Raw genomic sequence first — 18,009 nt, forward strand, 5'->3', positions numbered from 1 at the left:
TAACGGCATCACACGTCACGATTTTCCACGCAGCACTTTGAAAGCCTCGCGTTGGGGCGCATTTACCAAGCAGCTGCAAAAAATAATAAGAAAAAAGAATAGAATAAAAATTATCTTTTTTTAAAATATGTCGTTTTTAAACGCAAGATATTCCCACGTTGCATATAGTGAGACTATAAAAGTAGTTCGCGTGGGCCAGAGCTGTGAAGTATATGGAGAGAATCCACTAAATCAGAAATATACTCTTTATATATTTATATGGCATATCATTCATTTATTTATTCTCGACAAATATACAATGTTAACCTAAATAGGTATACGTTTTTGAAATTGCTTCATTTTATATTCTTTCTTATTATAAAATAGTTCTGCACTAAGCTACCGTGAAACACACAAATAAACGTAAATAAAAACACTTTGAAAATAAAGTGGATCTACCTGCAGCTCGTCTCCTCCAAACAAGCAGATCCACAGCTGAAGTTCCCCCCCACCGGGATCACATCTCATGTTTGGATGTTAAAGAAATCCAGGGTTACGATCCATTCTCCGGCTCCCATCTGATCGAAAGCTGTCAAAGAGATGCGTCTGAGTTTGCGTAAAGGTGACGTTGGGCAGCAGTTTGCGCCCAGCGGGCTGCAGCTCGGAGAGAAAACCAGTTCTCCCATCAGCTGTCGCTGCACCTTTGACTCTGGCCTTCCACCACAGAGCGAGGATTCGCGGTCTGCCTGTGTTTATAAATCTAAATCAATATTCACATCTGTTTGAAGTGAGCGGGTGCGTCCGTGCAAGCGCGCAGTGTGTGTGTGTGTGTGTGTGTGTGTGTGTGTGTGTGTGTGTGTGTAGGTGTTCTACAAAGCCTCTTAAGATGATACATTTACCAAACCGTGACAAAAACCCTCGGCATATTATTTTGAGATGGGCTCGCAGGTTCCAAATTCAAGAGGAGGCTTCTTTGTCGCTTCTTCAGTAAATGAAATGAGATCGAGTCTTGAACTATAATGAATATATCGATAACATCCAAATAAATAGCATCGTTTACAGTATTAATAATTATGAAACATTTTGTGAAATGTTGCAACATTAAACTTCCAAATTGTCCTTTCTGATTAAGCACATTTTTAAACACAACAGGCCTACCTTCATCGTTTATGTTCGTTCTCATCTTCTTTTTTTTTGCAGAAGTGGAGTGAGTGGGAATATTTGTCTCCATGCAGCCGTCTCTCTATCTGGACTCTGTTTTTGTCGTCGTCGTCGTCCCCCCCCCCCCCCCCCCCCCCATGTCGGTTATCTTCATCTCGGGCTCTTTACGCACCGAAGGTCCGGTCCATGGAAGTCTTCCTCTGCTCGGTGTGTCGATGGGAAACTGTGTGTTCGGTGCTCCGTTTCGGTGCGGCCCTGCGTGGGAGCAGAGTGGCTGCGCTTGTGTGGACGGGAGGACAGTTTTAAGAAAATAAGTCCCTGTAAATCCTCTTTTTTTTTTTTTTTTTTTTTTTGTTGCGACGCGCTGGAATGTGAGAGGACGGGCCAGTCTGCATGGAGAGCCGCGTCTTCCTACCAGGAGGGGTTTTTCTTGTCTTTTGTCACACATTGATTTTTCTTTTCAGTGTTTAAACCTTTTGTTATAAAATGTACAGACAAGCATAAACAATGTATTATTATATATATTCTTATAAAGCCTCCGATTGTGGTGATGTCAAAAGTTATGATTTTATGAATTATTAAGTATATTTTTGCGTGAATTTAAAATTCACTCAGTGCAGATAATTGTCCTAAAATGTAGGAAAAATATGACACTTTTGAGACTGTTCACTGAATTTTAAGAACGCGTAAATTGTTCCATTTTAACCCATTCTTTACGCTTATCATACATCAAATAAATGTAATAAAAAATGGTGGCCAAACGTCGTTTAAACTCTTCTCATCATCCACCGGCACACCGTTTATTTATCATCAACGCACCTCTCTGCGGTGGGATGGGGATGTTGTCGGTCGCCCTCTCGCTGCCATTGGCTGAGGAGCGTGCGTCAAAAAAAAAAAAAAAGCAGCAGGATGCATTTGTTTCCCAGAAGAAGAAAAAAAAAAAGAAAAGAAAAACTCATCCTCCCCACCGGAGTGAGAGACGGAGACAGACCTCAGCTCGGTCCTGCGGCTCCCATTGGCTGGCAGTCGGTACAAAATCCAAGTCAAACCACTTCAACTCACAACACACCAACAAATCCTAAAGGCGCACATGCTCCTCCATCACTCCGCTCCGCTCCAAACCCCAACGTTTAACTTCAATGCGCACTGACGACGGCTGCTCCCGCTCCTGCTCCTGCTCCTGCTCCTGCTGCTCCTGCTCCTGCTGCTCCTGCTCTCGGTTGGTTTAGTTTTGTTTCAGTCGCCATCGGGACGTCTTTTTTCTGCGCTTTATTAGTTCTCCTGGAGGAAAACGCGCAGACAAAGAACTTTTCCGTCGTTGATAACAGGGTAAGTTTAACTTTTATGGCCATTATTATTATTATCATCCTATTGTGTTGGCTTTTTTTTTAATGGCAGGATAAATAAAGCATCGTATAAACAAGTAAACAAATTAAATAAATAAAAATCCATCCTGTAGAACAGCATTTTTAAAAGGGCTTCGGGGAAAATAATTAAATGATGTGGTCTGAACAGAAGAAACTCGACACTGAGAGAAGCTCTGGTCTGGTTGATGGCATCAGGATGAACTCTTAAAAGTCTGCTGTTTATTTGAGCAGACTGAAGTATAGGCCTAAATGATGTCAATGCTAATTAGCCTCTGCTATTGGAAACAAAGACGTTCAAAATTAAATTCACGCTTTTAGGATTAGTCATATTTCACAAATTTTACACTCGCTGGCTGAAACACTGGTGAAGTTTTTTTATTGATTTTTATTTCGATTCCTCGGTCTAAATTTAAGTAAAGATTGATAATTGTGGATATTTCAGGCTGAAAACATTATTTATGGGTCTGATGTAGAAAATGTTTTAGGGGAGCCTTCACCTCCTTCCCCCCAGAGAGGAATAAAATCACCATCGCGTCACATTTCACGTATTTAATTAATGTCAAATGAACACACTGATTCACTAAACAACTGGATTGATTGATTTTTTTTAAAGAAAAGATCATTAGATAGAACCCCAGCAGATATGTGCGCTCCTTAAATCTGGTTTTGCGCGCAGCAGAACCGCTGCCGTCGTTTTGCATTCTTTTTTTTTTTTTGAGATTGGATGCGTTGATGCCAAACTGCAGCTCCTCTGAAATGCCGCTTGGATTATGTCAATAATTCATCAGAAGAAAAACATTTATTATAATTAATTCACCGACCGGGTGACTGTTATTGAGCGGGGGGGGGGGGTGCAACGGTAGACGGATCTTTTTTAAGTGTGACAGATTGGGATGAGGGGGTTAAAACCGTTGGATATTGAAGAAGAAAAAAAAATGCAACTAATCAAGGCGCGCAGTGGGGATGACGGGGGAGGGTCACTGAAGTTGAAGTGAACTGCAATCACACATGGACCAGTCAGAGCGCATTTATTTCTATTTAAAGTCTAACAAGCGCGTAACCAAGATATGGTTTAAAACAATAAATAATAAATACTCTAAATTAAAAATCAAGCCTTGTAAAAATTCGGTGTTTCTAATTATGTATTTAATTCCAAAGGAAATAATATAATATATTCGGAAAATATGTAAACAGTTATCTATTGAAAATTGATATGTGAATTTTTGTTTCTGTTTTTGTAACTTAAAATACTTTCCTTCCGTCACCTACGATTGAGTCCGTTTTGATTTATACACAAACACAAAATAAAGAGAGAGAGGAATAAATAGACAGACTGAACTAAAAGTGAAAATTAAGCTAAATAGTTAAAGCACTTTGGGAGTACAGATTTTAATATGGCAGTTTAATTATTAAGGACCAACAAATGGTCAACATTTTCCATTTCCTTTATTCTAATTCCTTTATTTTTTGTTTTTGTTTTGGAACAGCTGCCCGGAATCCCCCGGACCGTGCAACGAGCGGAGGACACCAAGTTCATCTGGGGAGCTCCATCAGTTTTCAAAATTTTCTCCAACTTCAGCCCTCAAACAAACATTAGCATGATGTCGTATCTAAAGCAACCACCTTACACGGTGAACGGGCTCAGCTTAACCACATCTGGAATGGATCTTTTGCATCCATCTGTGGGCTATCCAGGTGGGTTGAACCTTCTTCAAGAATAAATAAGGAGTGACGAAAGAACAATTTATTGTGAAGCCACTATATTTAATCAACTGGAAATGTGACCGCGTGTAATTAAATCCTTCTTTCCAAAATGTAAAGTTTTATAAGTGGATCTACCTCCAAATTGCGGATCCAGTAAAGATGAAGAGTGACTATATCGATTGGATCAATGATCTATTGGGTAAATGTCTGCTACTAAATACAGTAAATTCAAATAAACGTAAGTCTCTTCTCATTCATTTGTATTTTTATCTTGAGAATTTACGTTTACTTTCCTCAAAATCTATTAATGATTTGGCAAAAGAGACTAAAGGACAATTTGCATGCACCGATGTCTCACAGGACTCGTGCGTCATTACGTAAACAACAATAAAAAAAATATTTTTTTGAAACACATAGACAAAGTTTTATTTTACTCTATTTTTAATACCTATATAGTTATCAATTAATCTACATTTACTTTTTTATTTTTTGCAGCAACGCCACGGAAGCAAAGGCGAGAGAGGACTACTTTTACGCGCGCACAACTCGACATTTTGGAGGCGTTGTTCGGCAAAACTCGATACCCGGACATATTCATGCGCGAAGAGGTGGCGCTGAAAATCAATCTACCGGAGTCCAGGGTGCAGGTGAGTTAACGGGAACTGATCAATGCGGTCATTTTACGGTATTTATAGAGACGGAGAAACGGAAAATCAAGTGAATAATTTATACAGCGACGTGTAAGAAACGGCAATTTGTGAAGATGTTTTCATTTCACTGAAGATAAATACCAAATTGAATAAGAGAGAAAAATACATATTTATACCAACACTGCGAGACGAACTAACTTTAACCCGTTACTGACTGAATATTTGAAGCTTATAGGTTTTTGTCTGCCTGAATTTATAATCATTTGGAACTGGAGGCAGACGATTCCTCTTATTGGTCGATCCGTCCATAAACATAATCACAATTATCCTAGAGTAAAGAAAATAATATAGATCCCCGTTTCTTATAATAATCGATTCACCGAGAGAAAATAAAGTGTATTGATTTCCAGGGATGAAAACAAAAACAACCTGAACCAATCTGTGACTCCTCTCCAGGTGTGGTTCAAGAACCGGCGGGCAAAGTGTCGCCAGCAGCAGCAGCAGCAGCAAAACGGGGGCCAGAACAAGGTACGTCCTGCCAAAAAGAAAAGTTCCCCAAGCAGAGAGGCGAGTTCAGAGAGCGGAGCCAGCGGCCAGTTCACGCCCCCCACGAGCACCACCACGGTCCCCGCCATCCCAACCAGCACGGCGCCGGTGTCCATATGGAGCCCGGCGTCCATCTCCCCGCTCTCAGACCCCCAGTCTACCTCCTCCTCCTGCATGCAGAGGTCTTACCCCATGACATACACCCAGGCCTCGAGCTACAGCCAAGGCTACGCCGGCTCGACGTCCTACTTCAGCGGCATGGACTGCGGCTCCTACCTCGCCCCCATGCACCATCAGCTGTCAGGGCCCGGTTCAACTCTCAGTCCGATGAGCACCAACGCGGTGACGAGCCATCTGAACCAGTCCCCGGCGTCCCTCCCCAGCCAGGGCTACGGCGCGTCCGGCCTGGGCTTCAACTCCACAGCAGATTGCTTGGATTATAAGGACCAAGCGGCTTCGTGGAAGCTGAACTTCAATGCCGATTGCTTGGATTATAAGGATCAAACGTCCTCGTGGAAATTCCAGGTCCTGTGAACAGCGCAGACAGCTGCTTAAAAGTGCACAAAACAATGACGTTCACATCAGACACGCACGGCGCTGCCATCTCAGTAAATCCCATCTGGTTGAAAATGTTTGTCGGGCTCGGCGAGGCAGGGCTCCGGGGGGGCCCGGGGAGGGGGGGGGGGGCTCGGGCTTTTGGTCCTCCTAGAGGAAAATGTTTAATTTATTTTAGCTCCGACAAAGAGTTGGGTTTTTTTTTTTACTTCAATCACACATTGTATCCATGTCTCTCATGTGTGTGTGTGTGTGTGTGTGTGCGTGCGTGCGCCTCGGAGCGTCAAAACACCTGTTGAGGCAGCACATGCAGCGCGGACTCTGAACGAAACGAACACCTCAGCCACGGAACTATAGCGTTTCTCTGAACCCAAGTTCGGGATGGACAGACCTCCCACAAGCTTCCTCCAGCTGGCAGAGACAGGGGGAGGACGCGCGGACATGGATGCGCTACTTTATTTAAGGAAAAAAAGCGTTTATAAGGAATCGATATGTAGTTTCTAAGAGACAATCAGTGTGTCTTATATAAATCGTACATATGTGTGTTGTTTTTTTTTATCTGTGCTATAGCCTTCGAAACTGTGATCTGTTGTATTGTATGCAATTTGTGAGCCCCCCCCCCCCCCCCCCCTCGCATCAGACTCTCTGCTGTGATTTTAATAGATTTCTATCTCTCTTTTTTTGGGACAACGGAAAACGTTAACGGTTTAATTGCCGGCACCGTAAAGACAGACGAGACTTTCCGCGCACATGATAGTAATAATGGAGGCTAAGCCCAACTGGAAATGACTGTCGGCTGTTTGAGAGCGCCACACTTGCTGCCGCGCATTGATCTCTGCACGGTGATTGTGGATCCGTTACTGGCCCCCGAAAAGGGTGTGACCTCACCGCTGAAAAGACATGAATAAAGGTCCTGTGAGCTTAAAACTCTTTCATCAAGATGCGATCTGTGTGTGTGTGTGTGCGCGCGCGCGCGCGCGTGTGAGAGAGAGAGAGAGATTTGTGCCGAGCGCATATTCTTTAAAAGCTTTGTTTTTCTAATGGGTATTCATAAACGGTCTTACAAATTAATAATGGGAGAAAATAAAATGTCACCTTTTGTTATCCCAAATAATAAAACCAGAACCCTAGAATTTAGGATAAAAGCGCTGTTTTTTAAATTTAAACAAGAAAGGCCCCAAAAAAATCCGAAAGTTTACACATAAAAAGGGGACTATTTTTGTTTCCTGTCGGTTCAATTCGGATCTCTATATGGATTTAGAATGCTGCGGGTTCAATCCCAGCGGCCGAGAGATAATAATCCCAATATTTCCCCGCCGGGGGTTTTCTTTGAGGCTCGGGGGTCGGCGCGGTGCCATTCAAAGCGCACCGCATGGGTTTACACGCCTGATCCTCAAACGTGCGCTCTGAGACGAAGCCTAATATTTAATCTGGCGAGAAACAGCGGAAACTCTGGGTTGCATTTATTATTATTACTTAAAGAAAGTGCAGCTGTTAGCTCGGGTTATTACGCGTCACGAGGAGAAACACTAGATTATTTAAAATAATTAGGACATATACAAAATAAAAGAAATAAACACTGCATTCTAAATATGACGTCATCATTAAAACCGGAGTCACTGATTAAAGCAAACACACGCGTTTTATTTTGTAAGTCATATATTCATCTTTAAATTTAGGACTCAACCCTCTCATCCAGAGGCTGAATTGATTTGCATGATATTTATTCCTTTTTTCCTGTTTACTGTTGCTGCTCCAAGTCTCGCGTCATGACGCAGTGACGTCAGCGCGACTGTGGGATGCGTAATGAGGCGACGCGGCTCTGCAGTGGGTTAATTGTTAGAAGTCCAACATTCAATTAGCGTCCTTGACATTGCCAATAATCTCTCTTTCATTTGGACTCTCCGCTAAAGCTGCGCACTAATTAAAAGCGTTGCTCGAAATAATCGAAGCGTTAAAGAGAAGAGCGACTTTGATTCCACTCCTGCGTGGACAGAAGAAAAAAACATTAGGTGTGTGTGTGTGCGTGTGTGAGCGCGTGCTTGAAGGGGTTTGGTTGCACTTTTCAAAGACTTAATTATACAATAGCCTGCAAGTTATTCAAGGGTGACGCAGAAATGGCTGTAATTTGCATTTGGCGTTTATTTGATCACGCAGGCCTATTTTTGGCGTCGTAATATTCTAATATTTACGCAGAGTTTAGCAGGTTGCGCGTGCATCTTTATGGCGCTTAATGACGCAACGATTCAATTTGGAAACCCCTAAAAGGAGCCTGAATATTCATGAGGCGCGTCAACAGTTCCGCCAGCCCGGCTGCCGCAAGCAAAGGAGAAAAAAGGAGGGTTTCCGGATACTTTTAAATGTTCCAACGAGCGAAACAGACGCGAAAGAAGGAAAGAGATCTCACTGGATTCCGCGTCGAGACGTTTGTCATCCATCTTAATGCGTATTTGTTGTAAACGTTCCTCTGAATAAACGATGGAGGTCAGAAAGAGACACAGAACCGTTCAGCTCATTGGGAATAAAGAGGCCATCTTTAGTATTGTTTTATCATTTTATCCTTTGTTGTTTACGTGGTCGAAATAAATAAAATAAAATAATAATAAATGTACCGTTTAAATGATGTTCTTCACTGACGGGCTGAAATCCCACAATTCTGCACCTTCTTTGTTCTTCCTGCATAGTTCTTGTAATCTCGGTGCCTCCACAGCGCACAAAGTCACGAGGAGGATTTAAAGCACCGGCCTCCACAATACATAGTTGTAATCATGGAGCAGAGCAGTGCTCTGGAGCATATGGGGCAGCCGACGCTGTGTTCGTCCCTCTTGGTTCTTGCCTGTAGCCGCGGCTGCGCTGCGTCCCTTGTCCCGGTCTGGCTGCTGAGACAACCGAGGGCCCGTTTAAAGGCTGCTGCGGGCCGCTGGAGGAAGGAGGCGACGGCCACCCGCCTCCGATCATCAGTTAGGAAAATGGCACAGACGGCCCCAACAGGTGATCTGAGTTTCTCTCCTTACGCAGAAGTTTACGCGTGAAGAAGCTCAAGTCAGTCAGATGTTTGTCGTTACTGGAACTTTGAATGAATTGAAAGCGTAAATCCGGGCAAAAGTTCATTTATTACATTATTACTAGAGAGAGAGAGAGAAATCTGCACAGAAATCTGGAGTCAAAAAATAGCTAATAGCCCTCTAAATGATTACATGCACATGTATTTATAATTTACACATTGAAATAAGATTATAAATAAATAAACGCAAAATAACACAATGTGGTAAAATGCAACAACTAATTAAAAAAATACTTTGAAGATAATCAATTAGTATCCTTTAATATCTAGGCTTTGTCATACTTTTTATGAAATAATTTACGTTAGTGATGTCATCAATGAATTTGGTAATCCAAAGATTAAATTTAAAGGGTTTTTGTGTAGCCTAGCTGATTTAAATGCTTTGAAAAAAAGATCTGAAGTATAAGCACACTAAAAAGCATGTTGCTTTAATTTCTCAGATTGCCACACATAAATCTGTGGATTTACAGAGATCCCCAGCTGATAATGAGAGCAGCAGCTTGATGAGCTGGAGGTCTGATGAAGTGAAGGGCCACAGACTCTCTCTGCAAAAGCATCAAAGAACATGCAAAGACATCCTCAGAGATCCTGTTTCAGTTTCCCTCACGGCTGTAGAAAAACCACATGCACTTTAAATGGGACTTTATTCCTTTTGTTTACCCGCATAAGTGCTTTTAATAAAAAATAAAAAAACATGCAGTCTGGTCAAATGTTCCTAAATATTTGACTTATGATGTTCCAAAGCCCCACAGGACACAGCGAGCTTATCAGTTCATTAGCCACTTGATGGCCTATTTCAAGTTATAGTAGGTGGGAGGAGGGCGATGGATGAGTGTCCAGTCCAACCTTCCATCACTGATGCATTTTTTAAAGCTATTCAGCAGCACACACAAAAAATCAAACCCATAAGAAGATTACCAGACCTCAGCATATTTTAAAAAACACATTATTACAATCCTTATGGGTCGAGTTAATATCTAGTTAGTTAATGTTCACCTAAAGTGGACTGGACATCCATTTAGAACATTTTAGCTGCAGTATTTGTGAGAAATCATTAAGTATAAATCAATATTTTTGCCAACTTGCAAAGCCATAATCTGAATTTTTCTGTTTGATGATGATGATGATGATGATGCAGGGTCAATTGGTGAAATAGTAAGTATAGACACACCTGACTGATGAGTAATGTAAGTTAATAATACGCAGAGCTGAAACAGACAGTCAGTATTTAAATCACATCACGCCTCACAGCAAAGGAAAATCCTGGTTGTCGTTTTGATGCATTTGGTCTTTCATGAAAATAAATGTGAATCATGCACAATTAATCAAGGACGTTTTTAGACCTATAAAACAAAAGAGACATGAAATATTCCTGTGCTAAAAATAGTTTAAATATCAAAACATGCTAAAATTCTAAATTAAAAGGTCAAAACTTTGTATCACATGGCCTCCATTAGCGGATGGATTTATTCAGGTGTCATGAATATGTCATGGCAGTTCCTTAATTCTCCCCAAACGAAACGAAAGGCCACATTATTTCAAGCTGCTTCAACCATTAGTGGTGAATTTTGCAGCTGAAATCGTTCCTTCATGGTTTAGTCAATAAAGCGTTGGGCATCAGGGCGAGTGGTCCGAGCCCAGCCGCGGATGGACACGAATAATCCCACTTGAGTTGAAGCAGAGCACCGAGGGCATCAAATGCGAGTCAGAAACAGCACAGAATGCAATGAACGTCAGCGGAGGCATTTAACATCATTTACACAGCGAGCTTTTATGTTCTATTTTATAATGTCAACTGAAAATCGAGGGAAATAGCTGGAGCGCCTGCCATTTGAGACGTGAGACATGATCAAACTCATGGAAACGCACCTTTTGATCACAAATAGCTTACAAATTTAATGACTTCATGGTGAGCAGAGCAGTTTTTTTTTCTCTATTCCGCCGGTATTTTTAGTGCAGGATTCACAACATAACTCAGAAGAGGAAAAAAGTAGTTCAACAATAATAGAATTGACTAATTTCCCATTAATCCTTGGTGGGATTTACTGAGCAAAGGCAATTAATTTATAAAAGGCAGGATTTCATTCAACATTGTATGTGACATGACACCAATTTTTTTTCTTTAAGGTGTGTTTAGGCTGCATCCCTATGATATGTAACAGTACAGTGACATGAGAAACATCCACATCTCTGCTCGGCCCCAGGAGACTCCCTATCATAACACCTAACACAGGTGTGTATGCGTTGAGCCCTGGGCCCTAATTTACACCTTTTTAACAAACACTATCTCTTAATCTCTTGCAAACACTCTTCTCTTGAGAGTGGGTCTATAGGAGGAACCAAACAAATTAATTAGCCACACCTAACAGATTAAAGCCGGGAGGCCGCCGCCCCCACCTATACAAGGACAGCATAGTATGGCTACAGCGCAGAGAGGGAGGAAAAGGCGGAATTCTCTTCTCGGCTTATTTCAATGTTTCATTGAGTGTTGTACATCAATGAACTGTTTCAGGGTGTCACCGCGCAGGAGCTAAGCCTTTGAGATTCACGGCCCACGAGTGTTTGCCATCGTCCAACGTGACTCGAATACATGAAAAGCGAGCTTCTGGATTACACAAGCCTCCGACACAGTTCAACTTCTGGAAAAAGTATGCATCCATAGGAAAACTTTTCAGCTCGTCTGTGAATGCTAGTTCAAGATTTATTGACCCACAGATAAAGATCAAATTTACCAAAGATGCTTCACTGGTGTTTTTTTTCTGCCTGAAAATAACTTTTACCCAAATTCTCAAATTAAATAAATGGAAAAAAAGTAGCCTGGTCACCGAATCATGCCAGTGAAGGAGATGGTGTTTTCAGCTCACACACGCACACACGCACACACGCACACACGCACACACACACACACACAACGCAGGCAAAACATTTAATATGGCTTAAGGGTTTAAGTGAAAACTTCTGAGGGTCTTCAAACCACCTTCCTTCATCGTAGACAGCTAATTTGACAGTTTAGAAATCCCGACCATCCTGATCAATAGTATCTCTATTATCCCCCTCTCTCTCCTTCCACCTGTTAGTCTGGGCCTGCCTGCGTATCTCCCTCTCTCCTGAGGCCATATGGGGTGATGACTGACTCCGGGAGTCGTTGAGTTCTGGGGGGGGGGGGGGGGAGGACAGATGCAAGACTGCCCCCCCCCCCCCCCCATCCACCTGTTTAGGTCACAGACCGGTTGGGTGAGTGGCGGTGCGTGTGCCACACCAGTGGCTTGGGCCACTGCATTATTATCCCACCCGAGACAAAAGGGTATTTAGGGAGGCCGGCTGCCCGCCCAGGGGGAACACAATGCCACGAGGCTGGCAGGCCGGTGGACTCGGGGCATGGATCACGTGCCCGCTTTATGTGAAGGAGCATCAGGGGGCATCTGCTGTGTGTGTGCGTGTTTGTGCGTTTGTTTGGGGGGGGGGGGGGGGTATTTAAACACAATTGCATCCATTATTATTAGATGAGGTCTATTCATGAATGAACTCTGGTCTAATAAACAATAGGTCAACTTCTACTGCTAATGAAATTCATGTTCTTATTCTACGTGTCAGAGAAACGGCATTATTCTAAATAACTTAGCCGAGTCTTACCGTGAACAATGGTGCGTTTGTTTGTGCACATGCAATCTGTCACAGGACAAACAACAACAACAACCCTAAAGCTCATTCTGAATTCAGAACTCATAAAGACATAAATAAAAAAGCATCCTCCAAACGGATCAAATCCTGTAGATTAATATTAATTTAATAAAAGGAGTCTAAACATGCACTTCCTTTTTTTAAAAGGCCCCTGTAATGAAGGTCAAACGTTACACAATGACTTGAATTCCCGCTGAACCACAGGCGGTACTTGCTACAGCCTTTGTCCACTCAAATCAGTTCACAGATGAATCAAATTGATCAGTTAAAACGACCAATGATTAGCTTCTCCCATCTGTTCCCTGCTATAGTTTATGAACTCCAGCAGAGAGCGGCGTTCTCATCGACCCTCTTTGACCCGTTACCCCACCAGCAGCCTGCGGAGCTGGAATTGTCCTAAAAGCTGCATTTGGGACCGTCCTTTAGAATCTGCTGTTATTCTGTCTGCTCCCGGTTTGAGCTCATTTATTCATGCGGTGTGTGTTTGTGTTTAGTCTAGACATGTTACATCATTCTGCCAGCGTGTTTGTATGTTATTGTGTCTATTGTGGCCGACTACATCATGTCCTGCTCCCTCGCCAGGCACGGTTACACATGGCTTGTGGCGCCCTGACCTACAACAACCCCCCCCCCGCTTGTTTGTCAGCGGTTGTTTGGCCTACTTTCATAAAGACAAACAGTCATTTCCATTAAAAAAGAATAAACAAATGCCAGGGAGGTGAACAATTGGAATGGGTTTTTTTTTTGGGGGGGGGGGGCACATGACTGGGTAGAATAACTATTCAATAGTCTACTGGGTGCTGCTCTTGTTTCTACATGTTAACAGAAGAGAATAAAACGTTTATTATTGACTCAAGTCAAACTGCTCCAACTGTGTTTCTAACCATCAACGGTAAAATAATTAACCTTATTTGTCAGAGCAGGCGGCTTGTTCTGACCTTCTGGGCACCCTGCTGTGAGGCCGGCGGACCCTCAAACTGAATCAGCCCCCCCCCTGCATGGACAGTAAGGATGCTACAGTTCATTAATGAGTCTGCTTCAGAGCTCTTTAAGAGCTCTTAATTGGAGGCGCATTGACACAGGCCAGTCATGCACCAGCTGGGAAGATAGGGATGCATCCTGGGGGGGGGGGGGCACTGATGTCCTCTCTGTTATACAATAAACAAAGAGACATCTAACTTGCACTGGACCCACTCCACCAATTGCATTCACATAGAAAAATCAATTGTTTTGACATGAGGAACCTGATCAAACAAAATTGATTTGGTCTTTGAGAGGGTGTGACGCCGCCAGCGCAGCGGGGCTCGGCGGCGGACGGCAGCAAACACACATGGACTGAGACGCTTTAAATGGGTGTCAAACAAGCCAGGACATAATGTTTGAGTTAAATTATCCAGCAGTCCCACAGGAGGCCTCTGAGACCGCTCCCCAGAGCCGGGGGTGTGTGTGGAATACAAACAGGGGATTCACCAGTGACCAGCAGGTCAGCTCTCCAAGAGGGACGGGCGCTGCTTGCTCCGGTGGGACTTGGTGAAATTCCTATAGCAGCTTTTTTAATTTTCTGTACATGGACCCCCCCCCCTCGCACATGCACACAGGACATGCTTCTAACATGCAGACATGTGTGTGTGTGTGTGTGTGCGTCTTGTTTTAGTGCCCCAGATGGGTTAATGGGGAATTAAGCATCGGGATTACAATGCAGCAGTGTGGCTTCAGATCGGGTGGTTACTACCCCAAGGTCACATTGGCTGCCCCCATCTATTACTCCCCACCACACGGCCAACGAGACACTGCGGGGAGGGTACAAATATAACAAACTGTCAAAGTTATTACAAAAATCTCTGAAACTGCAAATATAAAAAAATTAGCATGTTTTTAAATCAAAAACATGCAGAAAAAAAATGCCAAAGGTGAGATTCATATTCTTGAAGAAAGAAAGAAAAAAGAAGTGCTCCCTCTCATGGTCAAAGACTATTATGATCTTAAATTCAGGCCTCTGCACTCGACCCCCGTCTCCCTCCCCAGCTCTGGCCCCCACAACGCCAGCCTGCCCAGCGAGATTGAAATGTTAAGAGCAGTAACAACAGCTCCACTAATTAAATTCTGCAGGTTAATCCCTGCCGATCCTCTCATCACACTCTCCCACCAGGCCATGGAAGTAAAGGGGATGTGTGCGTGTGTGTGTGTGTGTGGGGGGGGGGGGCAGAGACCGCCGAACAATAAACAAACATTAACATCGGACACAGAAGAATTCAAAAGCAAAAGAAAGCAACTGTCACTGTCCCTCTTATTGTCTCATTTCTAATCCGATCCAACCTGGTCACACCCAAGGAGAACCTCAGCATCTTCATCTCCGCCACTTCCGGCTCCGCCTCCTGTCTTTTCCTCAGATGTATTACGGGGAATGAGAGAAGGAACGGATGAGTAGGTGGTTTCGTACAGGAAGGTGTGGTCCCGGGGCGGCTGTGGGAGTATTACACAATGTGGGCACGCAGCGCCACAGACACTACGCGCCTGCGTTGTGGCTTCGCTCAGAGGTGTAATGCCTGATTAGGGGATTACAGGAAAGTGCTTCTTTGCAGTTCTGTGAGAAACAATTATTAACATGTTGGTGTCTCTAATCCTGGATAAACACAGCTTTTCAAGAACAACAGCGACTCTTTCTTCTCTCTTTTATTATATAAAAAAAAGATCCGTCTTTAAACCCTGTGTCACTTGAACTCCGAAGTCTAACTAATACCAATGGAGGAGACGGGCCAGCCGTGTGGAAGACGCCGCCGCCGCCGGCCAGCAGGCCTTCACGTCAGGAAGACAATCCGAACTTGGCCCGGGGGCCGAAAAGCATTGTGCTGAGCACCGCTTGTTGAAAAGGGCACTGGACTGAAACGTGCTGGCCTGTAATCTGTCATTTGTTTGTACATTTCATTCATGTAATCTGCTTTCTACTAATGCAGAGATGATTTCTAAAGTCCTATATTTACACAACTTTATTTTCCCCTGAGTGAAGCTAAGCGCATGCAGCATACGTCCTCCCTTGGACATCACATTCACACGTATGGAATGGATCGTTGGACAACTGGACAGCACACGCCTCCAGCCTCGGCCGTCTCCAATCTGGTGATTCCCAAAATAAAGTGGAAACAATAAAGTGTCAGTTGTGTGCACGAAAAGGGAAGCAGGAAGCAATCAGTGAAAAGTGAAGCAGGAAGCAATGATTCCAGAGTCCCCAATATACTCAACACGCACACACACACACACACACACACACACTTTATCATTTCAGTGTTGCCCGTGGCTCTGTAATATAGCACATCAAGTTTCATTTGCGACGCCCTCGAACCTGCTGACTGGCCAGACTGTCCCACTAGCTGACACTTTGAAGACTTCCTCGTCTCAGTCGTCTCTTCCGCCGCCGTTCGGTCTGGTCCTGAGAGGTGATTGATGATGCATCCGCTAACACGGCAACGCCTGAAGTTCATTGACCTCTGGGAAGAGTAGCAGTGAAGATCCACCATGGTTCCATAGAATAAGTGGGCAGGTGATGTGTGGTCCTAAAGGTGCTGGCACTGGTGCATAATGTGTGCACCAGTGCCCATCTGGCACGGCAGGGTTTAGCCCTAATCCCACAGCCCCTCGGCAGGGGAGCCCCAGGCTGCTGATCACTGGCCCCCCTGCTGGGAACTCCACACTCCTGACCTCACAAACAGACAGCCCTGCCACCAGAAAGCAAGTCTACCCACACAGCAACCCTGCAAGAGAAACCCGCAGGACGCTACGCGAGATTAGCCTCACGAGACCATCATATTGCACAAACATCTTTCCAGGCGTGTTCCAGTATTAGGTGAGGAGTTTTGATGTCCAGTGGAGACACGCAGGCTGAGGAAGCAGCTAAAGAACGGGGACACAAACAGACGCTAGGAACAACGAGGAAGACATGTGACCTCAGCCGACAGAAGAACACAGAAAACACACATGCAGGGGGCATACAGGCTTGTTTTTGTGAGACAATGTAGGAAACACATTTATCACACACACACACACACACACACAAGTAGATACCAAGTAAACACACACACACACATAATTACAAAAACATTGACAGAAAGGCAAACACACACAAAGACACCCAGAAGCCGCCATACACACCACACACCTAACCACTGATAATCCCCTAGACTCGGGCACACACACACACACACACACACACTCACACACACACCGAGCATCATTATGTTTATCACTGTGAACCAGCCCACCGACACCCATCACTCTAATTCCATTTGTCTGTTTAGATTCGTTTTGCTTTAATCCTCCCCTTGTTTGTGCACATCTGCAAGCGCTGCAGTAGCACAGACGCAGCGAGAATGACGGCGAGCGACAGACAGAGCGACAGAGCGAGCTCACGGGAGCATCCTCCCCTCCCGACATGACGGTCCCTGTAGCTCCAGCAGAAGGGGCAGGCGGGCGTATCTCCTTGCCCAGGGAGAGGCACCCTGCCCCAGCCGCCAGGCCCGCAGGCCCCAGTAATCACTGCAAACAGTTAGACATCCAGTCACACAGGCTCTTACACCAACACAACATTACAGGCTTTTTACACAGTATTACAGCACATCTTATTATCCCATTCAAGTCCCTCTATTAGCTCAATTGGATGGCGGGATTTTCATTTGTAAATTGGGGAAGGGGGGTTAGATTAGCTCGTCCGTCAGTGATGAAATGCCCCCCCCCCCCCCCGGGACTGTGAATTATGTGACCGATCACATGCGACTCATCGCTTACACATGCCGCAGTTCAAGAATGTACGGCGTCAGTGAAAGCAAATGCAACTTTCACCTAGATTTAAGCACCGTATTATAGAATACGTCACACATTTGATCAGTGGGAGCATCAGGCTCATATTAGAGCCACAATGCTGAAGAGCAGGCACTGAATTATGCAGCATCAGAACATGAATGAACATGGAGCGTTTTGTATGGCTGACAATAAGCAGCTTTTATGTAGGAAATATTATTCGGGTCTAATGGAGACTTATTAAAGAGATGAATATTAGCTGCTACATATACACACCTAGCAGCAACATTATGCAGAACTGAAACCGGTCGCTTGAAAGGAGGCAGATGAATTACTCGTCTTCCTCCCCAGGCCTTCCATTCAGACACGGAGTGTGGAGAGGGAGGAAGAAGGGGCACCCCGAGCTAGTCGACAGACCCGGCAAATTATGAAAATGCATCTCTGTGTCCTAAATGGAGGCCGAGCTCTTTAATGTGGCACAAAATTAGAACCTGGGGGAGGAAGTGTGGCC

At 44.2% G+C, this 18,009-nt stretch overlaps 1 protein-coding gene across 1 annotated transcript; it reads left to right on the forward strand.

The window, feature by feature from the left end:
• The first annotated feature begins 4,105 nt into the window (after positions 1 to 4,105).
• On the forward strand, positions 4,106 to 5,941 carry otx2b (orthodenticle homeobox 2b). The gene is made up of 3 exons (XM_068751714.1): positions 4,106 to 4,202; positions 4,707 to 4,858; positions 5,318 to 5,941. The coding sequence occupies exons 1-3, from the start codon at positions 4,106 to 4,108 to the stop codon at positions 5,939 to 5,941; spliced, it is 873 nt and encodes a 290-aa protein (XP_068607815.1).
• Positions 5,942 to 18,009: the final 12,068 nt, after the last annotated feature.

This window comes from Brachionichthys hirsutus, chromosome 18 (genome assembly GCF_040956055.1).
Source record: "Brachionichthys hirsutus isolate HB-005 chromosome 18, CSIRO-AGI_Bhir_v1, whole genome shotgun sequence".
Taxonomy (NCBI): Eukaryota; Metazoa; Chordata; class Actinopteri; order Lophiiformes; family Brachionichthyidae; genus Brachionichthys; species Brachionichthys hirsutus.

Coding starts and splice junctions, on each gene's coding strand:
- otx2b (XM_068751714.1), top strand. CDS start 4,106: ATGATGTCGTATCTAAAGCAACCACCTTACACGGTGAACGGGCTCAGC. Junction 4,203..4,706: donor TCCATCTGTGGGCTATCCAG/GTGGGTTGAACC, acceptor TATTTTTTGCAG/CAACGCCACGGAAGCAAAGG. Junction 4,859..5,317: donor TACCGGAGTCCAGGGTGCAG/GTGAGTTAACGG, acceptor ACTCCTCTCCAG/GTGTGGTTCAAGAACCGGCG.